We start from the raw sequence: 27,378 nt of genomic DNA, 5'->3' as shown, positions 1-27,378 counted from the left end.
GCAGGGCTGATTTCTTTTGAGGCCTCTCTCCTTGGCTTGCCGACGGTAGCCTCCTGTCTTCACATCTTTCCTCATTATACGTCTGAGTCCTAATCTCCTCTTCTTGTAAGGAAACCAGTTATATTTGGTTATGGTCCACCCTAATGGGGCTTCCCTGGTGGTGCTAGTGGTAAAGAACCTGCCTGCCAGCACAGGAGATGTATTTGATCTCTGGGTCAGGAAGATTCCCTGGAAGGCATGGCAAGCCACTCTAGTATTCTTGCCTGGAGAATCCTGTGGACAGAGGAGCATGGTGGGCTAGTCCAGATGGTCACAAAGAATTGGACACAACTGATGAGACTTAGCACGCAGTACACTAATGGCCTCATTTCAATTTAATTACCTCTTTAAAGGTCTATCTCCTTCTGAGGTACTGCAAGCCAGGACTTCAACATGTGAATTCTCAAGGTACACAGTTTAGCCCAAAACAAATATATAATAACTTTATTTACATTAAAATAAATCCCTATTTATTGGACATCTTCAGAATCACTGAATATGCATGAAGAATACATTCACTGACTATACTTGAGAAAATATATGCATGAATATACTCATACAGAGACTCTTTGAATCAAGCTTTCAGTAAACTGGTTATTTTGGTAAACCTGACAAGTTGGCCATATGGTGAAATGATACTTGTTCAGTCGTCTCTCTGAGAATCAACAATCGGGCATATGGATCCAGAGCTGAAAACCTGTATGAACCACAATCTAACGGGACCTCCCCACCTCCAAGAGTATCACACTGTTCCCTGAGAGAGAAAAGCACCGAAAGCCATGATCGACTGTGGAAACAAGGGCAGCAGGTGGTTGCCAGGAGGCCAGGAAGAGGTGTTCTAAGGGAAGAAGGCGTGGGGGAACCTCCAAATCTGAAGTAGGTCAGTTCAGCAGAGTGCTCCCAGGGAGCCTCCAGATCCTGGTTCGGGGATGGGCTGGGGAGAGAGAGAGAAGGGTGAACCTAGAGAGAACTTCTATTTCCCAACTCTGCATTTCTTTTCCCCAGTCAGGCCACATGGGCAGTTCTGTGTCACACTTGCTACTTGCTAGTCTGTCCGCTAGTCAACCCTGTAGCAGCTTAAGCTCCCTCATGTCGAAGCCCAAGTCCCCTCTTTCATCCATTTAACAGTGAAAACCCAGGGTACTGGTGATAAACCCCTTTCCCCCTAGGTGCAAGTGTGCGTGCTAAGTTGCTGCAGTCGTATCTGACTCTGTGACCCCATGGACTGTAACCTGCCAGGTTCCTCTGTCCTTGGGATTCTTCAGGCAAGAATACTGGAGTGGGTTGCCAGTCCCTCCATCAGGGGATCTTCCTGACCCAGGGATCAAACCTGAATCACTTATGTCTTCTGCATCAGCAGGCAGGTTCTTTACCACTAGTGCCACCTGGGAAGCCCTTTCCCCTACATCCCCGTCCACATTTAGCTACGTCTTCCTCCCTCCCCCCTTTTCTTCCTTCCTTCCCTCTGCTTTCCCTCCCTTCTTCCCATCAGTCCTCTAAAAGAGATGACCCTCTTCCTTCCAGAATCAGTTTACCTGCTCTGGATCTCACTCCTCTACTCTGGGCTCCTCTACAGCCCCCCTCCCCTCGTGCCCCCTTTATCTTCAGCCACAATCTCTTCTTGTCCATCCTTTAGTACAAGCCTTCTTTCAACTAAACTCTACGAACTAAGCTACTGCTTTCACTCTCTCCACTCTGTTGCCTCAGTTTTCAGTCATATTTCATTTTTGTATTCCCTCCAGGACCTACCACAAGCATCACAGGCACTCGAGAAAAGTTGGTTGGATTAATTACTGGGGAATGAATATTCCTCAAGCGAGATGTGCCAGGATCATGCAGGGTGCAAAGACTCTGTTCTTGACTTTAAGGAGGGGGCGGAAGAGTCAGGGAGACAAGGTAGAAACATGGAAAAACAATGTTGCTAGAGCCAAACTGGAAACAAACATTAGAGAATCTTTAAAATGGAAGCATGGGGAGGTGAGCACCCTTGTGCGTCGCAGGGCTTCTGTGAGTGCGAATCAGTGAAATCATGGTGAGTGGCAAGTACTGTGAGGATTATGCCACAGCAGGGGGCACAGAGAATGAAGGCGCGTCATAAGGATGGGGGGATATTCTGGTTGGGAAGGACGGTGTCCCTGGTGGGAGGAAGGCAGTGGAGGACACATGGAATCTGGGCATAGGCCAGCTCTGGGGACCCAAATGGCAGATTTCCCATGGCTGCTGCTGCTGCTGCTGCTGCTAAGTCGCTTCAGTTGTATCCGACTCTGTGCGACCCCATAGACGGCAGCCCACCAGGCTCCCCCATCCCTGGGATTCTCCAGGCAAGAACACTGGAGTGGGTTGCCATTTCCTTCTCCAATGCATGAAAGTAAAAGTGAAGTCACTCAGTCGTGTCCGACTCTTAGCAACCCCATGGACTGCAGCCTACCAGGCTCCTCCGTCCATGGGATTTTCCAGGCAAGAGTACTATAGCGGGGTGCCATTGCTGGGCATCTTTAAATCAGACCTCAGAGCCCTGCAGGCCAAGCAGCGTTTACAGCCCTCCCTGGGCAGGCCTGCTACCCTGGATTCTTTCAAGAACAAGGAAATAAGACCATGTTGAGTTGAGGAGGCCTTTCATTTGACAGGCTGAGGAATCAAGGAAAACACATCTGCAAAACCAGTCTAATCACCTTTGCTCCCATAGTAAGAGTAAGAATAACAAAAAGATAATGACACATCTGTAAAATGCTCAGCATGTCTTGGGCCCTGTCCTGGAGTGCTCACTCCTTTTAGGAGCTGCCTCCTTTCCATGATAGCGAGCAACTCACAACCCATGGGTGTCCCTAGCACTTGCTGTAAGCCTGACCCACTGAACACAAATGAGGAGAGATGGTGACTGTCTCTCTTCTGTGACAAGAAGGAGTGAGCGTACGATTGATAAGATCTGGGCCAAGGTCAACTAGAGTCCAACAAGAAGACAGACTGAGGAGACCAAGGGGAACTGAGCCACAGTCTGTCCCTCCTCCCTTCTGTGGACCTTTGGCTAAGGCCCCCTGCTCATTAGAGATGAAGCAGATACCCTCCGTTTAGTTTTGAATGGCACATACTTGGCTGGGAAGGGGAAGAACCATCCAGCCTTTTGTCGGATGTCAGCACCAAGCGCAGTAACTCACATCTCCATCCAGCTTTCAAGCTGACACTGGGCTCTCCCATCCATTTTCCTGTTTGAGCATCCTAAGGACTCTGTGGGTGGGCAAAACAGGTGTCACTACCACCATCACCATCCCCATCTGATTGAGGGGCCTGCCAGAGGACTCACAGCAGGAGGTCAGCCTTCACCCTCTGGCTCCAGTCAAGCCAGGAAATCTCCATCAAATGCTGCCGAGGCATGTCTTTAATCAGGAGGACAGGGTAACCTGAGGGGCGTCAGCATGCCCACTGTCCTCATCACAGTCAATGCCTGGCACTGAGTGTTTGGAAAGAAGATAGCTAGATGCCTGGGACCTCACAGATGAGTCCAGAGAGTTGTGGGAACTCTCTCGTGCTCGGAGAAGTATTTCTGGGGAGATTTGCTGGCTGGAGCTACTTTGTCCCCAGGGGAGGCTGAGGAGGCCAGAGTCCTGGGCTCTTAAACAGAAGCCCACTCTCCCTGCCATGATCCTCGTGGAAGGACAGCAAACAACGCCATTCTTTTTGTTGAAGAATAATGGTCAGTTTTTCTAGGCTACCAGGCAAGTTAAGAGACATTGGTAAGAAAAATAAAGCCTCCAGTCTTTTACCAATTAATTACAACCCCATCCCCAACCCCCCTCCAAAACACACATTATCATATTCTCTGCTCTCTACTCACATTTCACAGGCCTGGGCACAGATCTTTATCTAAAGCAAGGCTCTGAATGGCCAAGTGGCATATTAGCTATTAGCTTGGGTCTTATGTTAGCCTTGATCACATTAAGCATGATCACATAAGGCAGAACTTACATCAAATCTGACAGTCTTGAGCCCATCCATTCACAACACCAACATCTAATCTGGTTTCCTATTTTGGGGGAATTTAATTCTCCTACCACTGCAGCCAATCACCTGTCAATCATCAAAGCTGCCTTTAAAACTAACCCAGGCCTCTATTGTGAATGGTTGTCTTGTCTTTCATAAATTAGTCCTTGTGAAAGTCAGGGATCATTCTGGAAACCTAAAATTCATGGTTAGGTATTTTTTTCTTGACTTGGTTTCAAAATGCCATATAGTCCTAACATAGGCATTCAGGTATCTCACAGAAGAAATCACAATTAATTTTAAAAACTACCTTACCAATCTATTTGGAATAACATGATATGAGTATAAATTCTAGTGAAAGTTTCAAATCTGGTGATATTAAAAAAAAATTAGGTTCACTTCAATCTTTTCAAATACCTCAATATTCATGACAATTACATTTAAAGTTAAGCAAAATATTTACTGCATGTAACATCTGTAACCCAAGGGTCAGCTTTGCCTCCATTCCAAAGCCCTCCTCTGGCATATACTGGGAAGGGGAGGTGGCCCCTGGAGTGCTGGGACCCTCTGGGGCTCTCTCTTCCTCCCAGAATTTATACTCCTATCATGTTATTCCAAACAGATGGGTAAGATAGTTTTTAAAACTTACACTCTTCACTTTTTGCCACCACATGGAAGCTAGACCCAGGTGTCAGACTTTTAGGAAAGCTGTGGAACTAAACGGAATTGAAATAAAGTAAAAAAATGAAAACTTCCAATAAATGCAGGTTTTTTTTCTGTAACCCAAGGAAGCTTTCCAACCTTTCTTAGCTGACACCCTCTGCGTCTAGTCTTGCTCTCCAGATCTTGGACCTCACCTAATACCTGCTGTAATTCTCCCCCCATTTTTCACAGTCAGCCCTACCCAGACCCACTTGCTCTCTGAAGCAATTCATTCTCTCAGTGCTAAATAACAAGTCCATGATGGGGATGGAGAGGGGGAGCCTTAAATATTTTCTGGATGCAAAGGTGGTGGGTATGCTCTTTGGTAACACAGGAAAACCACTCCCACAATGGGTTTTTATTTCTTCACTTTTGCTGAGTAGTTTTATGATGTTTACTTTTGTGGCTTGATAGGTTAAGATACTGATCATCTGCAGTATGATCAATAACTGACACTATTCTAGCAAGTCTGTAAATCAATGGCTAAGTTGATTTGGCTGGAATTATGCACAAAATGAAGACTTAAAAAACAGATTACTTCTTGGGAAAAGTACTGGTTGGGAAAGACTATAAGATAGGGGTAGAGTGTGAAAGGCAGAAAAGTTTGAAGGGTCTAGTTAGGACCTGCTCCACGGCAGGGAAGAGAAACCCAACCTCAAACCAGCAGAACAAAGCTAACTAGGTTATACAACTGGGAGCCTAGGCGGTAGAGCTGGCTTCAGAGGCTCAAACCGAATAATTAAGAGTCTTTTGATTTCTCTCTCTGCATCTAGATTCTGCTTTTGTCTGTGTTGATTTTTATTTGGGGGAAGCTGGAGTCTTATTTTTATCCTTAGCATTAGCTACCCTGGAAAAGAGGAAGTGCTTCTGATCCCGGAGGGCTCTGCAGAGTTGGCATGGGTCATGTGATACCCATCCTTTAACTGTGGGGGTGCAGGGGAAGTGAGGCTGTTTGGCTGGGCTTGGTCATGGGGCAGGCAGAGGGTCAGTTCTTAAGAGATTTGGTCTTCACTAGTCAGTTGGGCGGAGAAGGCGATGGCACCCCACTCCAGTACTCTTGCCTGGAAAATCCCATGGATGGAGGAGCCTGGTAGGCTGCAGTCCATGGGGTCGCTAAGAGTCGGACACGACTGAGAGACTTCACTTTCACTTTTCACTTTCATGCACTGCAGAAGGAAATGGCAACCCACTCCAGTGTTCTTGCCTGGAGAATCCCAGGGACGGGGGAGCCTGGTGGGCTGCCATCTATGGGGTTGCACAGAGTTGGACACGACTGAAGTGACTTAGCAGCAGCAGCAGTCAGTTGGGAGAAGGCTGATGGAAAAGATCATGAGCAAAGACAGAAGCCATGAAGCACACTGTGTACACACCCAAGAGAAGTCCATTTTGAGAAGATAGCAAGAAGGAAGCAAAAGCAGATACAACGAAAAGGGTACTGAGTACCTGATGTGGGACTTTCTACCTCACGGGCAGTCTCTGTGGAGGTTTTTGAGTAGGATGCTGAACAGTCTGGAACTCCCTGTCAGGAGAGTACACTGGCACCACTATCTGCACAGGTGTGTGTGGAGAGATGCTGGAAGTGGGAGGCATTACAGGAGCATGGATTAGAGGCAGTGAGGCCTGGCCTCAGGTGACAGCAGTAACGGGAGGAAGGCGAGGGAGATGGGACACACTGAAGGCAGCTGAAGAGGTGACGCCAGGGCTCGGCAGGGGCAGGGGCAGGGGCCAGAGGGGGAATCTACAGTCGGCTTGTGGGTGGAAACAAGAGGACTGCAAGTTCTCCCCTGTGACGTCTTACTCCCTTGTGATGAAGGTGGAGCCTAAAGAGAAAGTGGAGAACTCAGGATGGAAGTAAAAGTAAATGACAGACAGGCTGCTACACTGGGAATCCCACCTTTTTGACAATAAAGGCTTTTGCTTTTTTTGGACCAAGCTGTGTTGTTTCCATAGGATAACCTCTCTAGTTTGCATGAATTTACCAGTCTGAACCCTCAGAGCAGATAGCTGAGGCTTATGCTGGAGAGATGCCTTCTTCCCTACCCTTGTCTACATATATTATCTAGTATCAGGTAGATGCCACTCTCACTTTACAGAGACGGACATTAACATTCAGGGAATTTAACTCACCCAAGGATATATAGCTAGATAAAGTGGTAGTCAAGTGAGCCATTTTCTCCTTAGGAGAAGAACAGAATGTATAAGCTTGGGCACATCAAAGGAAGGTGAGTGGACTTAGAACAGACCTAGGGTTGTCTTTGGAGCTAATTTGGACTTTCATTTCTATTGGCCACAGTGAACCTCCACTCCTCTCTTCCTTGGAATCTCAGGTTAACAACCAGACACTTACTGCAGACAGAGAGTAACAGACTGAATGTGGGTGTCAGAGATATGCTAGAGAGTGAAAAGAGAGTTCTGAACGACAGATTTTTTTTTTAAAAATCCCTGTGACAAGATTTAGAAAGACAATAGCTATTTTAAAAGTACACTGTACCTATGTTCATAAATGTCACCGAAACCCAAAGGCATTCTCTGGTTAAACATTTATTATTTGTGGGAGTGTGAAACTTGTTTTTCCTGTTTTTAAGTTTCAAGAAGCCAGGTGTATGTTCAAATGTCTATAATATGCCATGAGATTATTCTTTACACTCATTTGGAATGAAAATATCAAGCTTATCTTAGCTTTGGATAAAACATGCTATTTATATTTACCCCAATGTGCAACTGTACTGTGCTCGCAGGACAAGCCAGTTTTCAGGACACATTCCTAAAAGAACAAGGTCAGGTAATGAATGGAGATACATGGGATTGTTTGTACTATATACACAATAACTCCAGCAATGATTTATCAAAGCACCAATGAGCCAACAAATGAATCTGGACCTCTGATTGTTAAATGCTTGGACTTCAGTGGATTAACAAACTTAGAATAAAAGTTAACTTTTAAAAAATTACTCAAGAGTGTTTAAAAGCACTGACCCGTCAAGGGTTTTAACAGACTGCCAGTGATGATTCATGAGAGCTAATGACATGAAGGAAATCTGTTAAGTACTCAACATTTAACCCCATAAGGATGGCATCTAGAACAGCTCTTTCAAAAGCCTTAACTTTGTTTTGCAAAGAAGAAACATCATTGTTTCTAACCTTGTGAATAGTAAAAAGTGTGAATTTACCCTTCATCAAAGTAAGTTAGTGTATCATAGCTAATAGACGTTTCTAAAAATTAAGACCAGCTATAATCTTTTCCATCAACTGAAAACAAAAAAGGCTTGAAAGTTTAATATAATGCAGTTAAGCACCTGTGTTATTGGACACTGGCTGATGGAGAAGTAGATACAGTTCACGCTTCTGACTCTCATTCTTGTCTGCTGGTACAGACAGAATCAGCCTGAAGTTAAATGAAGCTCCTGATTCTCATCATATATACTGATCACAGGGTAAAAGATGGTTTACCCAGGAGGCAAGAGCTACAGAGTATTTTATAGTCACCTTGTTCTTTTAGAATGAACACATCTAAGCTCTGATAGTAATTACGCAGATACATCAAGCCCCAGACTTCAGAAAAATGACCTGGTGCCACTTATCTGGTCTCAGTTCAACATAGAGAAGAACCACAGAGGGAAGAACTGGGTAAGGTTCAGGATGCTGGGATCCTGGAGCTTCAGCCAACAAGCCCAAGCTCTGGTATTTGGAAATGAGGATCTGTTTTTGTTGGCCTCTTAATGCTCATGGCACTTAGCTTTAGAACCGTAAAAATGAACAGCAAACAAAGGTTTTCTTTTCACACATTTTCTTCTTCTAAAATTGCTTACCTGTTCAACTTACTGTGGAACACTGTTCTCAGACTCCTCCCACCTAGGAGTCATTCCCACTGTGATGGGGTAGTGATGCTCACAAGCCCAATACTCTCAAAAAGATGCCCAGATTTCACACCGCAACACAGACTTGCATTATTACATTTCCCCAGGACCCTCATGTAAAGTAATTCCAAGCCTGCTATAACCACAACATTTATCGAAGGCTTACTGTATGCTGAGTATTTTATGTGTTAAATCGACTTACTCCCTATGTCAAACTATGAGGCAATCCATCATGGTTTTACCTCATATAGGAGGAAACTGAGGCACACAGAGTCATACAGCTAAGTAAATGAAGAACTGAGGTTTAAATCCAGGTAATCTGGCTTCAAGGCTTGTGAGCTAATAGTTTTCAGGATGGTTATGAGAAAACAATCATCATAGATATAACCTGTTCTAACACAGTTTAAAATTTATTCTTTGAAAACTATTTGCTATTAATAATGAATTACATAAGATGTATCTCACAATTGACGTGACCCAAAATACGTAACAGCTTTCACCTAACTGGTGAAAATGGTTTCAGAATTTGTTTTCCTACCCCAAATCATTTAAAGTGAAAACTTAGTTTCCCATTACTTGATTAATTTTCAGTAAAATTTTGTTGCCACAAACTTTTTCTAATTCAAATATGGCTTAAAGATCTTTATGTTATGAAAACTGAATATTATATTTTTTAAATGTTTATTATCACTGAATCAAAAACTCTTTCAAATCCTGATGTTCCTTGAGGAAAAATTAAAACTGAAAGTCAAACAGGCAGCCTAAGCTTACAGAACTGTGATACAACCAAAGACAGAGCTTCAGTCTTTTGATGTAAAAGCTACTTATTACTCTAGTGAAGAACGCATACTGGCTTGAAAACTAATTAAAATTAATTAGAAGCTTCAAGCACCTCAGATGTAAAATCATGCATTATATAAAAAGTACTTTCAAGGTGAATTTCATTTTTAGAACTTGAACTAATTTAGCCTTTGAACTATCTGTCTCTCATAGAAAATACCAACAGTAGAGAAATGATTTATGAATGGCAATTTATGTAGCTATATGAACAACATTCAAAATTTCAAAAGGCATATCAAAGGGCAATAAACAAAATAAATACAGATTTACAAGGAAAAAAAACCCTATTTCACCTACACTACTGTTACGGTCTGGATGCTTACACCACGCCCCTCCCCACCCATTCATATACTGAAATCTATTCCTCCAGTGTGATGGTATTTGGAGGTGGGGCATTTGGGAGGTGAGCAGGTCATGAGGGTGAAGCTCTCTATAAATGGGATTTGTGCCCAGTAAAAGAGATCCCAGGGAGTGCCTTGTCCCTTCCGTCCTGTGAGGACAGCTGCCTATGGACATCCTGATCTTGGACTGCCCAGCCTCCCAGAACTGTGAGAAATAAATTTCTGTCGTTTGTAAGTTACCTAGGCTACGGTATTTTGTGATACCAACCCAAACGAACTAAGACAACCACTTTATATTCTGAAAGCAACTCATAACAGGTAGGTTTTATTCTTTAAAATCTAATGTACTTCACTTTCAAAATGCAAGTGTGAACCCATTTAACATATTTTATTTTAACAACTTCCTGTCTATAAACCGTTTAAAGACCAAGTTAAGCAACGCCATCTACAGGGAACCTTAGGAACAACAGTCGTATTTCTATGATCCACCCTATTTTTTTTTAATGTTTTATTTATTTATTGGACATGCAGCATGTGGGATCTTAGTTCCCTAACCAGGGATTGAACCCATGCCCCCTCCATTGGAAGCTCAGAGTCTTAACCACTGAACCACCACAGAAGTCCCCCACACTTTTCTTTGGGGGCTTCCCTGGTGGCTCAGACAGTAAAGAATTTGCCTGCAGTGCAGGAGACCTGGGTTTGATCCTGGGGTCGGGAAGATCCCCTGGAGGAGGAAATGGCAACCCACTCCAGTATTCTTGCCTAGAGAATCCCATGGATGAGGAGCCTGGGGGCTACAGTCCATGGGGTCACAAAGAGTCAGACACAACTGAGCGACCAACACTTTCACACTTTTCTTTAAATAAACACAGTTGTCTGTACTCTGAATTGACATCATTTAACAAGGAAACTAGCCACACTGTGTAAAAAGTCCCACTAAAAATCATTGTGGATTGTTAATACTTAATAACCAAACTTTACTTCCAAATTCACCAAACATGACCCATGATGGACCCTAGAGGTTATGAATTGTAGCAGGTTAAGATTTAAAACTATGTAACCTTAAAGACCTTGAAAGTTATAGTCTATACAGGGAGGAAATAAGTCATTGGAGGCTACACCTTTAATAATTTTCTTTTCCTAGCTCTTGAATCCTCCCCCCTCCTTTTTTCGGGGTGGCTACCCTGCTGCATGTGAGATCTTAAGTTCCCCTGCAGTGGAAGTGGAGTCTGAACCACTGGACCTTCAGGGAAGTCCCTCCCCTTTATTCTTGAGGAGTATCACCTTTACCTTCCTAGCCAAACTTTCTAAATTTTCACATATTTAGTTCCTAAAACTCAGCCCGGTTTATTTTAAAACATCCTATTTCATAGAAGATTACACATCAGATTCAAAGCTCTTTCCTCCCTTTATATAGATCTAATCATGGTTTGTTTTCATGTATCTCTTTCCTTTGATCTCTTCTCGGGAAGTAGCTGCTAGAAGAGGCTTCTTCATTGCAGTTAATTCTCAATCTAGGCTAAACATTAAAACCATCCAGAGCACTTTAACACATTAAACTCTGGTTTAACTGGACTGGGATGGAGACTAAACACAGTTTTTGTTTGCTTTTAATCTTCCAAGTACAGCTAGACTGAGAAGCACTGCCTTACTGGGTGGCTGGGTGGGGTGTGTGGCTCTCTAACTGGCTAAAGCTGCACTGCGATAAGTGGCTTATAGGTTTCATTGTGCACAGTGGCAAGCCCCACTTGGGCTAATTCCTGAGCGGTTCCTCCTGGCCCTGGTAGTCCCTTGAGATTTGAGCGTTGTCTATATTCTGTCTAACTCCCAGCTAATGGCATCACACCTCACTCGTCTGCTGCACCTGCCTTTTAACCACCCCATGTTGCTGCAGAAGTCCTAATGCCTTCAGCTCATATATCAACTCTCAACTGCCTGATATCCATCTTTAACGCCTCTCTGCCTGACAGTCTCCACACCACCTCTCCAAAATTCCCATGCTCTGGAATTAAACAGACATATTCATCTGCAGGATAAACACAAATCCAACCAGGTGGGAAAATGCTAGTCTACCCTTCTTGGAGGTATCCTGGATCTTGAATTCCTCCCCAGGTCTCCCTCCTGTGGCTTCTGAGTACAGACACGCTCTGTTCCCTCTCTCATGAGAGCTCAAAGGACTAAATCCCTTTCCTCAACATTGCACTTCCTCCAAAAGAAGGCCTCTCCCAGGTCTCCCCAGCTGTGTGTAGAAGGTAGTTAGTGACAGGGCTTGCTACATGACCTGGCAACCCTCAGGAAGCCTGGCAGTGCTTACTAATCACTATGGTTCTCTAATCTTGAACATGGTGATTGGTACCTTTTAAACTCTGCTTTGGCCTTATTCCAGAATAAGAAAAACAATCTCACTTCACTTTCTGTTACAAAGTAGTTAATCCTGTAGTCAGTACCTTATATCAGTTCCCCAGAAACAGATGGTAATGCATGTATGATGGTGGTTTAGTCTTTAAGTTCTGTCTGACTCTCGTGACCCCATGGACTGTAACCTGCCAGGCTCCTCTGTCCATGGGATTTTCTAGGTAAGAACACTGGAGTGGATTGCCATTTCCTTGATTTATTAAGGTGATAAAAAAGAAAAGGAGTGGAAATAGGACATGAAAGAAGAAGTAAAGGGGTGATTCTGGCAAAGCTGCCAAGAGGCTGATCTCATCCCAACCCCTCCAGGAAGTTTTGGTGTAAGGTCCCCTGTCGGAAGTAAAGGAACTGGGTTTTCATTACAGGAATGTCAAGGAGGACTTCAGTTGAACACCCACAGCTACTGTATTTTAGAAGTGCAGTCTTAAGGGGAGGAGGGTGAAAAGGACCTGAGGAATTGGAGTGGACTACTAAGGCTGGTCATTGTTAATAAACTCATTTCTACAAGTTTTATATTGTTACGAAACAAGCCAGAAAGGGATCATTTGTTCTAAGACTTCACTAATAAAATACCTGGTATTATCTGTAACTAGAAAAATATCATACGCTTAGGTTACACTAGCTGCTTAGTAAGCTGATTAATGAAATGCTAAGAGCAGTTTCAGAGAAGGCAGTGGCACCCCACTCCAGTACTCTTGCCTGGAAAATCCCATGGATGGAGGAGCCCGGTAGGCTGCAGTCCATGGGGTCGCTAAGAGTCGGACACGACTGAGCGACTTCACTTTCACTTTTCACTTTCATGCACTGCAGAAGGAAATGGCAACCCACTCCAGTGTTCTTGCCTGGAGAATCCCAGGGACGGGGGAGCCTGGTGGGCTGCCATCTATGGGGTCGCACAGAGTCGGACATGACTGAAACGACTTAGCAGCAGCAAGAGCAGTTTGGGGAAAAAAACAAACAGCAGAACAAAGTTAAAGACTGAAGAAAGCCTGAAGGAAAAAAATTTTCTCTTGATGTTAATCTTTAATTTCTCTAGGGCTGCTTTTGCTCTTTCTGGAAAGCAGTCACCTGCTTTAAATGTTTATTTTCTCTAAAGCTATTTCTGAAACATTCTCAAAGTCACAGGATCTCAAAAACAATGTTTATTTTAACACATAAAATGTGCCACCTAGCACCAATGCCTGTTAAGTACCAGCATTCCATCTGGTTACTATTACGCTTTGGAACCAGTGTGACTGGGAAGTCCTGACAGATCAGTCTGCGAACAGATGATTATCATAACATAAAACAGAGACCACACAGAAAAAAAATCATTTGGTAAATGTACACAGAAGTACACTTGTAGTTATTTAAATAGCTTTCTGTTTCATATAAATAAGTGATCACCAGTGAATTTAGCCACATTTTCCTGGAAGCTACACAGGAGGAAGAGTACACAAGCCACATAAATGCACGAGCCTGAGGCTGGGCCTTTTATTCTCACTCCATCCTCAAATAAAAAATTTTTACCAGGATGTTTCCCTCCCTTGCACCCTGACTTCTTCTGTCTTCTTTATTAACCAACCACAGTATAATTTATTATGTAATTCACAGGGTAAATTATACTATAATCAGTACGGTGAAGGAAAAGCACAGAACTTTGGTCACAAAACAGTCTTTTCGGTTTTTTTTCCCCCAAGTAAAAGAACACAAATATTAAAGTTGTCTGAAAAAACAATGAAGTGGAAGATACTTACAATAAAACCCATTGTATAAATGTTAAAACCCTCTCTTAAACTTATCTTGATGACAAATTAAAATTTACTGATTTGAATTTAAACATTATTAAAGAGTAACTGATACCTCTCTTTAGAAACTGGGTCAACTTACCTCTATTTTCCTGAAAACATGCCAAGCCAACCATGCTACTTCATTATTTTTGGCAGACTTTAGGCTAACCTCAGTACCTATTTTTATTGGAGGAGTGACTGACACAATGTTTCTTTTAAGCAGAACTTGATGTGGAGCTAAAAGTAAACTAAGTTGGATTTCAGGCCCATTGGTAGGTAGGCAGTCAGTCAAGTCATTTTTCATATTGCAGGCAGCCGGTGGTGGTTGTCTCTAGATCGGATCCCTAAAGACATGCTGAAAAAATCTGTGAACACAATCTTCCCATGCTGTATTCACATGCTTCATTCATGTTATTAGCTTACCCACGTTGTTAGAGGCTTGGGTAACATGACTAAAGATTTCATGATGGGAATTTCTATAAGAAAAAAAAAATGGAAACCTTAAAAGACTGATTTCTTATTATATATTAAATATTTACTGGGTATTTAATACTAGGTATTATGCCTGCTGACAGCTAAATGCAATTCAAATGAATAGCTATATATAATGCTTGGAGATGGGGCTTTGTTAATGCCTAAAGTACAAGCAACCAAAGAAAGAACAGATATACTAGACATCATCAAAATTAAAAACCTCTGTGTTTCAAAGGACATACTATCAAGATAAGAAAAGGACAACCCACAGAATGGGAAGACAGTATTTGGAAGTCATAAATCTCGTATGAGTCTGGTATCCAGGATATATGAAGAATGTTTACAACTCAACAGTGAAGACAACTCAATTTTAAAATAGGCAAAGGGTTTCTACAAACATGTAAAAAGGCCAATAAGTACACAAAAAAAGATACTCAACATCATTAGTCATTAGGGAAATAAAAACCACAATGTGATTACCACTTCATACCTACTGAGATGACTACAATAAAAAAGATTAACAACAATAAATGTTAAGGAGGATATGGAGAAACTGGAAAATGCAGACAGTGCTGGTGAGAAAGGAAAATAGTATAGCAGCTTTGGAATAGTTTGGCAAGTCCTCAAAAAGCTAAACAAAGAGTTCCCGTGTGCCCTAGCAATTCCACTATGGGTATACACACCCTCAAGAGATGAAACACACCACACAATAGTTTCACATGAATATTCACGACAGGATCATTCATTAGAGCCCAAAGTGGAAACAACGGAAATGCTCATCAACTGATGAATGCGTGGATAAGGTGTGGCATATCCATACAAAGGACTACTATTCAAGTGTAAAAGAAGTGAAGTGCTGATGCACGCTACAATGTGGATGCACCCTTGAAAACACTGCTGAATGAAAGAAGCCAGATAGAAGAAGCACACATCATGCGTGATTCCATCTGTATGGAATGTTCAGAATGGGCAAATCCACAGATACAGACTGGTGGTTGCTAAGGGCTGGGGAAGGCAGGAATAAGGTGTAACTGCTAAAAGGTATGGGGTTCCTTTTGGGGGTAATGAAAATGTTGAAAATTAAAACGTGGTGATGGCTGTCCAATTAGGTAAATATACTAAAAATGGCTTAAGTGTAAACTTTATTGTATATAAATTATATCAAGTTAAAAAAACAAATGACTCTCTGCCCACCCCCCCGAAAAAAGCCTTTATATTTAGGAAATACAAAATTTTTATGCCTCAAAAAAAAAAAACAAAAAAACAAAAAAAAACCAACCTACTTTTAAAACTATACAACAGCTTTGGCTAAAACTGGATCCTTTAAGGCATAAAACATTTTTAATTCATTGTTTTATCTCTAGAACCATGCCACATAATAGTTGACCTGAATTACTAATCCCACTGCTCTTCTTTGTAGTTCCAACACCTACTCCTGATTCCAAAAAATGCACATTATCTGCTTTTGGCTAGAATGCACATAAATCAAAAAACTTCACCACAAGTCCAAAGGAAAGATAATAGAAACAAATGGAACTAAATCACATTTAGCACCCTCAATTCATAAAAGTAATCTGTTCTTGCCTTATACCAGTCACATACACACAAGGTGCTGGGGTACAAAGGTAGATGGGACACAATTCTTCCCTTCTACACATTCAAATACAAGACACTGTATAAAATGTACTTATTATAATGGGTAAAGGAAGCAATCTAAAAGAGGAACATAAAAATTCTATTTAATTGACTGCATTTTTCTTTATTGGACAGACCAAAAAATAAAAACATATAACTATGTTATAGTTGGACTAGTTTAAAAAAAACACAAACTTGAATGGTTGGAGAGAGTTCACAAAGGTCAGAACTGGCATTTGAAAACCTCTAAGAGATAAAAGAAATTTATAAATAGCTAAGTTACTTGTCTGAGGTAATGCCCAATTATAAAGCTATGTAATTTACAGCTAGAAATGACCTTTACAAAAAAAGTCTGCCTTTTAGAGAAAACACCTGAGGCCCGATAAGTTAGGCAATCTTAACACTGAGCATTAGTGCCCTGGTTCTGTTAATCATTATAGCCATTTCCCCACATGAAAATTAATATCTGCATCATACTCAAGCTCAGAGACAGTGTCCAGCTAGTGAAATCACTTCAGAGGATGATAAGGCAAACATGTATTTACCGATTTTTTCTTTCTGATGTATAAAATGTGAATATCTTCACTTCGATATTCTTCATCATGTTTTTCCAAAGGAATTTTTTCAAAGTCAAAGTCTAGTTGAAGGAGCTATAAATTTAAAAAAGATGCAATTCAAATTCAATAATATGAACTATCCATTGCTGACAGAAATCAGAATGGTGGTTACCTTTGGAATACTGACTGGGAGGGGTATATGAAAAGTTGAGCTAAGCACTTGATATATATGCATTTGATATGTTTTAACTCAACTGAAAACTGATTAATGATATCAAATTTTCAAGTATACATTATTTCAAAAGTTCATTAAAGTTCTTCACAGTCAAGAAAAACATAAAAGTAAAAAACCATTTCACCATATATCTGAGGCAGAGTCATGAAGAGTCACTTTACCCAAAGTAACCCTTTCAGAAGATAAAACTGAAGAGCCATAAAGATGTTTCCTTAAGAGGAACCACTTGTCGTATGATGGATCTTTACCCATAAGAAGCATTTGGGTGACCACTGGAGGAAGATGGGTGAAACACAAATGGGATTCTAAGTACTACTTCTGCAGCTTCCTGTGGGTTATTAATTCTTGCAAAAGGAAAAAAAAAAAAAGAAAAAGAAAAGAACAACTTCAAAATAGGTAGGATACATTGGCCAAAGCTACCATAAAAATACAGTGGAAAATACTGAAATGAAAACATATCATGTTTCAACATATCACATATCATGTTTCTATGATGTATTCTCCAAAAAATATATACATCATTAATATGTTGCTAAAAGCCAGCAACTTGTCTGATAAACACTGAAAACTTTCTCAGAAAAGACAAGGGTGTCACATTATTATTTTACATGGCTTTACAAATACTAGATCAACAAATCAGAAAAGAAAAATAAAGGATCAGAATGGGGGTACTGGGGCGGGGGAGGCTGGCAGCAGTTGTTAGAATGGTGTGCTCTAAAGAATTCTCTCCTTGGGTTCATACAAGCAAAATGTTTTCCCTACTCAAAATTACCACAATATACTGAAACACAAAGTCACACATAGCCTCTCTGAAGGGTAATCCCTACAAAGGTAGATCTAATAGAGTACTCACCTCAAAATATTTTTTCTCGATTTCTGGATTTTTTCCCATTGTTCGCTGTTCATAACAACATATAATACAAGTCTCAGACCCACTGAGATCTTTTAGGGTTTTCAACAGTGGCTCCAAAGACTGTTCAAAAAGGAATATGATTTTTGTTAATGACTTTTAAAAACACATTTGTTTACTATAAAAGGGGGTAGGGGAGGCAGAGGAGATAATTATAACTCCCTTACAATTCACACATCTTTGAATCAATCCAACCCAGTAAACACAGTTAACAACTCTGTAACTAACAATTGGTAAACTCTTAACTAATCAACCATTGTATTAATTTCAGCTTCCAAGAATGGATTCAAGTGATTGCATTTTGGAGTACCCATGGGTAAAAATGGAATTGACAGCATTCTTAAAGCTTACTCTAACAATATTTAAACAATCAACAATTTACTTATGAAAGTAGGTCCAACTTTAACTTGAACATAAGTTGGTTCAATGTTCATTATTGTAAAAAAATGACTGATGCTTACATTATACAAACTGATATTCTAAAAGAAAAAAAAATTCTATAAATATAATAAATCTTGCCCCCAAACAATGAATCCTTTAGGATGCAACTTACAGCTAACTTAAAAAAAAAAAGAAATCTTAGCCTTTTACAGGAGATCCAGAATAAAAAATCCTTTAAAAATTTTACGGAGGCCTCTCCTAAAATGCACGTAACACTTTTCTCAATAAGGTTCAGGGACCTCTATGTTAATTATGAGTACATATACGTACTTCCTGGTGACCTTTCTCTTTGTTCATCAACTATGGAACATATATCCTGCATTCAGAGACGTTAAAATGCTAAGTAATGCGTGCTCCAGAATCCTCGAAATACAGTTTAAGTCTTCTAAAGGAAGAGACTCCACTCATCAAATACTCACCTCTTCGTAGTATATGCAGTCAGCCATCAGTATATAGTCTGGCGGAGAAGGAAAGTCTTCTAATTCTTCCCCCCTTAAAAACGTCAACCACATATTTTAAACTGTTGCTTTACTAATTTAAAATAGTCTTGTTTTATAAAAAGACCCAGAAATCTCCACTCGTATTAATCATGCTTTCAGCGAAACGCAATTTAAAGCAAGCTACAAATTGTTATCTTAAAACAAGCTGAAAGGCCATACAAACCATTTCAGTACCTTGGCTTGAACAGAACCAGTGACAAGATGCTTGTTCATATTAATATTCATCTTCAGCAAGTCTTGCAATTCCTCAAGATCGGTGACTATAACATCTGCCCTATAAAATAACGTTGATTTACGTGTAGGCAAAAGAGTTGGAAGCCAGTAATCGGGGTTCCCGAACAAAGCGGCGTACCCTCCCGCCAGGTCTTACCCGAGGGTAGCGGCCATGAGCCCCACAGCCCCGGTGCCTGAGCCCAGCTCTAGCACCGACCGCCGGCTCAGCGCGTGGGCCCCATCGCCGGAAAATCCGGGCGTTTCCAGGTATTTAGAAAGGACAATGGCAGCGTCCCAAACAACGCAACCCACGCCGCCGGAGCCATACTGCTGCAGTCGTAACACCGTGCCATCTCGCTTCTCCAAAACTCGCACAAAGTTCCGCAGTGGATCCTCCCCAGAGGACTCCAAAGAAGCCGCCATCGCTGCCCGGCAACAAGAGGCGTCGCACGCAGCGACGTCACATTCACGCGCACTATTCCAGGCCCCGCCTTGCCAGGGCCCCGGCGCGTCCCGGTGGCGGAGTTGGGGCTACGGCGCGTGCGCGAAGCCACAAAGCCTGGAAGGCAGCGTTCTTCCAGCGCTGCCCAACGGTGGGCCGAGGCACCCCTACGCGCGAAACCGTCTCATTCTCCCCTAAATTACAAGTGTGGCTTAACGAACGGGCAGTTTAAATCACTTTTCCAGACAACGCCAACCTGAGCGTTTTTACCTGGCTGGAGACTGATAACTCTTTTTTTTTAATTACTGTCTTTAAATCAAGGCAGCTTCCAAGATACTACCAAGGGTGGCTATAGTCTGCTTATCTCGAGTTCATAATAGGCTCCTAAATTTTCATCTCAAATGCATAAAACGGTTGCAGGAAGCTTGTGATTGCGTTTAACGGTGAAGACAGTTTCCCCTCTTCCCTCTAAAGTTTACATCACTTAAATTCTTTGGGATTATGGAATTTAAATTGCACAAAATAACTGAAAATAATGTGTGTGTATGTATTACTTGTACAGAATTCGACAGTCTTACCCCCTTGTTCCTTATAATGAAAACACATTTTAAAAGTCTTTTAAAAATTAAGACTGGGGTGATTTATTAATCTTGTTAGGAACTCTGATACAAAGCACAGTAAAAGGCCACAGACCAGTAAATAAACAATGTGGCTTTTGGCTACTTTACAACTGCTGCTAGCACTAAGAGCAAAACACGCTTTTTCATCACTTTGAACAGAGGAGTACAAATGGCAAATAAAAGTTTTAATCACTTCTCTGATTAAAAAGTTTAATAAAGCTTTAACTGCTGGTTTAAATATTACCAATCTAAAAAAATACTTTAAAAAATTTTAGTTAACACGAGATCTATAGAGAAAGTTACTTGGTTTTGAAGGCAATGCAGTTGGTTCCTATGCCATAAGAAAATTATCCTCTGGATTTATGAATTAGTAAAGTAGCAGATTGTATTATAGGCCTTGAGTCACATAAATTTATATAGGTTATTAGCATTATTTTTAAATATACAATATAAACAAAACTGTACATATATGGCATATTAACTTTGTTTTCCAAAACAATAGGCAACTCGTTAGCTAAAGACACCATAGTCCACAAAAACAAAAAGGCACATCTGTACAAGATATATGCCCTTTTTCCCTCTATGACTGAGTTAGGTAGTCTTTACATTTTGACAACATAATAAACACAGTGCATTCTATTATTTTCATTCTATTTTTCACTTTTGTCTTCAGCAGCAAATTCTGGCATTTAAGACATGGCATTGAAGAATTTAAGAATAGTGGGTGTTTATTCACAATTTTCGGTAAAAACTAGATGTAAAAACAAAGATGGTCAAAGAGGCTTAAAAATCAGTATCACCACACACCCCCTATATGTGTGTAAATTCACTGCCTTAAATAGTCATCTGTTACTCAAATTTGAAAAATTCCACAAATGCACTATCCCCTTTCAGTGCAATCAATTTCACTTTAAACCATATTTTAGCAGAGTCTACAGTGCAAATATAAATTCCTTATACTGGCCTTTTGGCAGCACTGAGGATCCAAGACAAGGTAATGCTACTGATCACCTGAGGATAATGGTAAATGACTTCTGTATTTTTATTTTTCCAATTCTGAAAAGCTTATTTGATCAGTAGCATTTTTGTAAGAGCATTATTTTTTAAAAAGTACTAAAATACTATGCCTTTTTTGAATAAATTAAAAAAAAAAGAAACTTTACAAATATCATTCCAGTGTCAATGACTACATATGGCTAGGGTCATTGAGGAGTTTCTGCATTTTCTAACAAAGGCAGTCTATACACTGGGGGGTGTGAAAGCTCCCGTTTGTAAGTCTTTGGTGGCAGTTTTGGTAGATGAGGGCTTGAATTCTGCCTTGGTGGAACAGGGGGAGCTTGAGGATGAGCAAGATTATTTTGACTAGAACTGAGCACATAGCATCGACGAGGTACCCTTGGAGAGGGTGTGCTAGGAGGAGTGTTCGGAGAATTTGGACACGTACTAACGTCTCTGAACCAGTCTGAATCTCTGTGAAGATGTCCCAGTGGAGGTGGCTGAAGGGTAAACGGACAGTTTATAAAGTGTTCTGGAGGCCGAAGTGGAACCGGTGGAGGGGTATCAGGAAGAGGATCTCTTGGCGGCGGTGGAGGTGGACTATGCAGAGGCCCGTCAAATGGACCAGTAGGAGCAGGAACTCTGGGTTTTACCTTTGGAGGAGGAGGTTGTCTTGGTGGAATAGCAGGGGGGTCATCATCAGATTTCATAGTTCCCTCAAAAACAAAAAAATTAAATTATACCTCTGTTCTCTTGAAACATCTATAAGAAAAAGTTTTAAAGACTAAAAAATTCTTATGTGTTAAGTTAAATCCAGAGACACAAAATAGGTTAATCTGGTTTAATAATCAGATTTATGAATAAATTACTCCTGGTTTCACTCAGGGCTCAGTTTAATATTTTTATATATGAGATGTTTTAACTGAAATCTTATAAAGCCTCAGATTATCTTGCTTTGTAGATACAGTTTATAAATTTATGCATTTTAATTATAATAATGGGCAAGTAAGTAAAAAGAATATTTAGTTTTGTAGACATGAATGCTGAAGCTGAAGTTCCAATACTTTGGCCACCTGATGGATAAGAAGAGCTGACTCACTAGAAAACACCATGATGCTAGGAAAGAATGAGAGCAAGAAAAGGGGGCAGCAGAGGATGAGATGGTTGGATGGCATCACCGACTAAATGGACATGAGTTTGAGCAAACTCCGGGAGATAATGAAGGACAGGGAAGCCTGGTATGATGCAGTCCATGGGGTCTCAAAGAGGCGGACATGACTTAGTGAATGAACAACAACAAGACATGAAAGAACATGATGTCAAGAGGACTTAATATCCATCTTCTGCTTTTTGGCCATTTACTTCTACTATCCCCAGTGAAGTTCAGAGCGGTGGTTCTCCAAAGTTTGACCCAGGATCAGCAGCATCAGCACTATTGAAAGTGAAAGTGTTAGTTGCTCAGTTGAGTCCGACTCTTTGTGACCCCATGGGGTGTAGCCTGCCAGGCTCCCCATTCCATGGAATTCTCCAGGCAAGGATACTGGAATGGGTAGCCATTCCCTTCTCCAGGGATCTTCCTGACCCAAGGATTGAAACCAGGTCTCCTGCATTGCAGGCAGATTCTTTACCGTCTGAGCCACCAGGCAAGCCTTAGTAGGGATTTGTTATAAATGAAAATTCTTGGGCCCTGCCCCAGACCAACTGAATCAGAAATTCTAGCCACCTGGTTTTAACAAACCTTTCAGATGCTTGTGATGCAGCCTGAAGTTTGAGAAGCACCAGCTGAAAGTTTGGAGAATGCTTTGAATACTACAGTTTTTCCCATCTCTACCCAAAAGAAAATGTACTTCTGAGTATCTATGAATCTGCCCAGCCTCCTTTTTTTTTTTTTAAGAAAAAGTATTATGAGGATTAAACAATTATTTAAGGTATATTCTAAATAAAACAACCTAAGTATTTAAAAAACATAAAGGGTAACCAAATTATAATTGACAGACTCTTTTTAAGAATAAGCACTGTTTTGAAGATTCACAACTTTGAATAAGTTGAGGCAAACCCAAGTCCTGTTGACTACCTTGGATTTTTGTTGTTGCTCTTGTTGGCCGAAAGGCACAGCATGTGGGATCTATAGTTCCCTGACCAGGGATCAAACTTGTGCCTCCTGTAATGGAAAAACAGCATCCTAACCACTGGACCATTGGGGAAATTCCCTACCTTGGAATTTGAAGCATCCTGATCAAATTTTTTTCGAGGTGGAAGTGGAGGAGGAATCAGTGGCTCTTCACTTAGCTTATGTAAACTACCACACGAACTGAAGAAAGACTCTGGGGGTAAAAAAGATTAGTTTAACCACAACTCATAATGCAATCATAAGACAAAACTTTATTTCAGTCTGTGATCACCTCTCCTATGGCATCCATCAGACTGTACTGTAGCTGACTGTTGGTTTAGCTATCCTGTCCATTAAGGTGTAAGCTTTTTTGAGGGCAGTATTTATTTTCATATCCATAGCATGTAACACACTGATAGTGCCTGCCACATGCTAGGTACTACTGCTAAATGAAAATATAGTATCCAATTAAGATTAATAAGGAGATTCTGCTCCCTGAAAAGTCTTTTGTTTGTATAACTGTACTAATTTCCAAAGAAAGAGCATCCATAAACAGAGACTATGCATTTTTGAAAAAGTTACTATCGGATACATTTCTATATAGGTAATAAAACCTTCATTTAGGAGATGATAGGGTACTGTTGTATCACAGAACCATTCTCTATACAAATTTCTTATTGATAATGGACCCATTACATAACCACATTAATGGAAATTTACAAAATAATAAAGTATTAGAGGAAAAATTATCCCTAAACATGCCAACCAGACATAGAACGATTTTCATGTTCATTTATTTTTTTTATCTTTTTCATATGGTTATAATACCTGTCATTATGGACCTGTATAAAGGCACTGATCAAGTCTTGTTTATCATTATACTGAGATTGGGTTTAAAGGAGCTTGTTGGGAAAGAAGCTAATGAGTTTAATTTTAAACACACTGAGTTTGTGTGAACTGCTTATGGGACATCCAAATAAAGATGTCACTCATTACTCCATGTCAAAAGTTGCTGTCCTGATCATATCACTCTGCAGTCACCCCAGAGGGTCTTGCTGGCTCAGAGTGCCAGCAGCAGAAACAAACAGGATCCCTATGTGGTGTTGGCAGGTGGTGCGAGGAGGCCAGGTAGAGCTCTATCCACTGTCAATACGTTCCTTTTGCTTGCCCAGCACACCCTGCCCTGTCTTTGTCTCTAGGTGATGGTGAATCCATTCCACATGGTTTAGTCAGCCAATTCTGCCGAGGGCGCCCCAATTTCAGTCAAGAAGTGGACAAAGGACTCATTTTCTTGACAAGATCAGATCTGTAGCTACCTCTTTTTTATGCATGCAGCCATGTGCTTCAGTGAAATCTGACCTCACCCCTTAGCTCCAAAGATGGGGCCTGCTTAGACCATTCCCTCAGCCAGAGTAACTGGTTTAGCTGTTGGCACAGGACCCAATTCAGATTACTGAAATCTGAAAGGAGTTATGCGAAAGGCTTCTGAAAAAGAAGTTTCTTATTCTTTTGGAAAAGCAGTCTGTCAGTCTTTCTTTGTACCTCTTTCTCACTTGACTGAGCAAGGACACACATAATCTTTTTATTGCTCCTGTCACCTCTCTTTCGACTTTGAGGAAAAACAGCCTTAGATAAAGCTGATAATCTGGACAAAACAATGAATGGTCAAAAAGAAACCCGGTCTTTGATAATATCACTGAAACACCGAATCAACCAGTCTTAAAGCAACCGTCCTCCAGATTTTCAGCTAATGAGTCAGAATGCTTCCTTAGTGTTTAAGGCAGACTGAGTTGAGTCTTCTCTTCCTTACAGAAACACACATGCTTATGGAAGCAAAAAATATCTTAATGATGATGAGACATTTGTTTTAAGTTTTTGAAACTGAGTCTGACTCTACGTCAGACCACTTAACCACTATGATAGGAGGTACTTAGTAACCTGTGCTGAAGTCTCAACTTCAATTTTATTTTCCATTAAGAGCACTTCCCCACAGATTATTCAGGTTTTGTGAGCTTCTAAAATAACTTCATTATTCTATACTAGTGAATGTTGGATAATTTACTAAACAATTTCTGTAATGTTAGTTAGCTATGTAAGTTACTTCCAATTTTTTATCATTCACGCATCCATCCACGCAACAAATATTTATTGGGTATCTGCTACAGTGCCAGCACTCTTCTGGGCACTAGCAATACAGCAGTGAACAAGAAACAAAAATTCATGTCCTTATGAAGCTTACATTCTAGGTTGATAAGAAAGAAAGAATATACATGATGATTAAGTAAAAGTATAACAGCTGTAAGTTAAAAGAAGAAATATTAGATAGGGAATGGGGAGCAAGTTCAAACAGGGTGATCAGGGAAGACCTCCCTCAGGAAACACTGAGAAAAAGGTTGAAGGAGGCAAGGGAGCTTGCCATTAGGCCAGACGGGTGAACAGCACTCTAAGCAGAGGGAATCGGAAGAACAGAAGTCCTGATGTGGGAGTATGTCCAGGATGCAGAGTAGCTAGAGCAGAGTAGGTGATAGGAGAGAACAGCAGGTGATGAAGTCTGACTGATCAGAGGTCAAATTTCACAGGACCTTATGGGTCCTTTTTGAAGAAACTGAAACTGTGTCTTTTACTCTAAGATGGAAGGCTGCCAGGAGCCAGCGTGAGGAACTCCGCCCGTGGCAAAGGTCATGAGGAAGGAGGCTCGGCATATGCAAAGGTGGGATCGAGCCTCAGGAGTTCCCCTGGAAATTCTCGAGCATCTACCCCCAAAACCCGAGTCTGCCTACTTTACTGCTTTGTGCTCTCACCTACACCTCTGACTTTACGGGGGGCTGTCCCCCACCACCTCTCTCTGAAAAAGAGTTAACTTACAGCTCCACTTAATAAAGTTCCTGGGCGTGACAAGAGTGTTTCCTACAAACTCCTTTGGAAGTCCTCTAGCCTGCCTGAATAGGATCTTCCGGCCACATGTGATTGTTCACAGCCTCCCAACCTTGAGAGGCATGAGATGTTCTAAACTGTCTAAATACAGATTCCTTTGAGCAGTTAAAAGATTGATTAGAAATTGTATTGGTGAAGGGTTTTTCACTTGTTGGGCCAATGTTTGCTGCTAAGTTTCCATATCCCTTACCTACTGTGTCCCTGGGAGTGTATTGATTAATATAATTGGTGTATAGGAATGTAAGTAGTAGCTTTAATGTTTGTAACCTTGGACCCTTGAGTTAATTCTTTTCTTGTTATAGCCCACCACACCTTTGCCCTACAGGAATGCAACTTTATCTAATGCTTTTGGAGGGTGGCGCCTGACTTTAGAATAATCACCTTTAGAGAAAAATAAGTTTTCTGAAGAAAGGATCATAAAATGTTAACAGGCCTCTTGGCCAGAAGATGATGTAATTCAAACTTTTGCATATGATAACTTTGCAGGAAGAAAGCCTGGCTTACTGCTGACTCTACCCCTTCCCCCATTATCCTCTATGCACAACTTAAGGTATAAAAACTACTTTGGAAAATAAAGTGCGGGCCTTGTTCACCGAAACTTGGTCTCCCCATGTCGTTCTTTCTCTTACCTTCTGGCTGAATTCCCATCTTGAGCATGGAGGCTTGTCAAGCCTACTAATTTTGCCTGGGCCTCTAAGATCTGTCCGGGGAGGCCTTAGTGTCTCCTCTCCTTCAGGAGAACGGGAGGACGCCTGCGGTTTACGTAGGTGACTCAAATTCCTTATTTTGGAATTTTATTAGCTTTCCATGTAAGCCAAGTTATTCAGCCTCTTTTCTCCACTGAATTTTCTCACTGAGCTATCCTTATTTGATCACTTTTTATATCTTTAATTCTATCGTATCCTGATCGCCGAAGCCATCTCCCCTTAGAATTCCCTGGATCCACCGGGGCTGGACCCCGGTAAGTGGCGCCTGGACAAGCTTTTCGAAGGTAGGTCCCCCTGGAAGCAATTAGGGTCATCAGCCCTATTGCTCCCCCCTCGGAACAATTTGGGTCATCAGCCCTGTTGTTCCCCCTCGAAGCAATTAGGGTCATCAGCCCTATTGCTCCCCCCTCAGAACAATTAGGGTCATCAGCCCTATTGTTCCCCCTGTGTTGAGTTTTCGGGACGGCTAGGACCCCACTCAGGGTGCTGCAGACCCCCTGTAGGATAGACAGGGCAAGCAGGAGTGGGAAGTATTGAAGTGTTAAAGGGTTGGAGAGAAAACCCAGTTTCTGAAGACTAAAACTAAATCTTTTACTATACTTAACTTTCTGACATGGGTAACAGTGAATCAAACAAAGACAGCTCTTTATAGGAGTAATTTTGCAG

At 41.2% G+C, this 27,378-nt stretch overlaps 2 protein-coding genes and 1 long non-coding RNA gene across 6 annotated transcripts in view; all 3 read right to left on the bottom strand.

The window, feature by feature from the left end:
• Nucleotides 1-636: 636 nt before the first annotated feature.
• On the bottom strand, nt 637-10,363 carry LOC123328091. Its single transcript, XR_006542855.2, has 2 exons — nt 7,429-10,363; nt 637-973 (listed from the first exon to the last, which is right to left on the bottom strand). It is a non-coding gene; the product is annotated as an uncharacterized LOC123328091 (long non-coding RNA).
• A 2,933-nt stretch (nt 10,364-13,296) lies between these two features.
• Nucleotides 13,297-19,808, bottom strand: VCPKMT (valosin containing protein lysine methyltransferase). 4 transcript variants are annotated; one of them, XM_006063147.4, is made up of 6 exons: nt 19,061-19,808; nt 18,854-18,964; nt 18,610-18,682; nt 17,693-17,812; nt 16,593-16,697; nt 13,297-14,414 (listed from the first exon to the last, which is right to left on the bottom strand). In XM_006063147.4, the coding sequence occupies exons 1-6, from the start codon at nt 19,324-19,326 to the stop codon at nt 14,400-14,402; spliced, it is 690 nt and encodes a 229-aa protein (XP_006063209.1). In that variant the 5' UTR covers nt 19,327-19,808; the 3' UTR covers nt 13,297-14,399. The 4 variants fall into 4 exon arrangements, 2 of the variants coding, with proteins under 2 accessions (XP_006063209.1, XP_006063210.1); XR_003112360.3 differs by having other exon boundaries at nt 16,593-17,183; XR_003112361.3 differs by lacking the exon at nt 13,297-14,414 and adding an exon at nt 17,088-17,183 and having other exon boundaries at nt 16,603-16,697.
• Nucleotides 19,809-19,959: 151 nt separating this feature from the next.
• Nucleotides 19,960-27,378, bottom strand: part of SOS2 (SOS Ras/Rho guanine nucleotide exchange factor 2) — a 105,131-nt gene continuing 97,712 nt past the window's right edge. The window contains exons 22-23 of the mRNA XM_006063149.4: nt 23,176-23,285; nt 19,960-21,677 (exon numbers count right to left, since the gene is read on the bottom strand). Of these exons, the coding sequence (XP_006063211.3) occupies nt 21,168-21,677; nt 23,176-23,285 (620 nt within the window). The 3' untranslated portion in view covers nt 19,960-21,167. The remainder of the gene's footprint in view (nt 21,678-23,175; nt 23,286-27,378) is intronic.

The sequence above is a fragment of the Bubalus bubalis genome, chromosome 11 (genome assembly GCF_019923935.1).
Source record: "Bubalus bubalis isolate 160015118507 breed Murrah chromosome 11, NDDB_SH_1, whole genome shotgun sequence".
NCBI lineage: Eukaryota > Metazoa > Chordata > Mammalia > Artiodactyla > Bovidae > Bubalus > Bubalus bubalis.
This window is presented reverse-complemented; position numbering and strand designations above follow the sequence as displayed.

Bases quoted from the DNA above. Each gene is read 5' to 3' on its own strand.
- VCPKMT (XM_006063147.4), bottom strand. From the start codon at position 19,326: ATGGCGGCTTCTTTGGAGTCCTCTGGGGAGGATCCACTGCGGAACTTT. The intron at 18,683-18,853 runs GTTTGTATGGCC...GACGTTTTTAAG, and splicing joins CAAGCCAAGGTACTGAAATG to GGGGGAAGAATTAGAAGACT. The intron at 16,698-17,692 runs GTGAGTACTCTA...TTAAATTTATAG, and splicing joins TCGAGAAAAAATATTTTGAG to CTCCTTCAACTAGACTTTGA.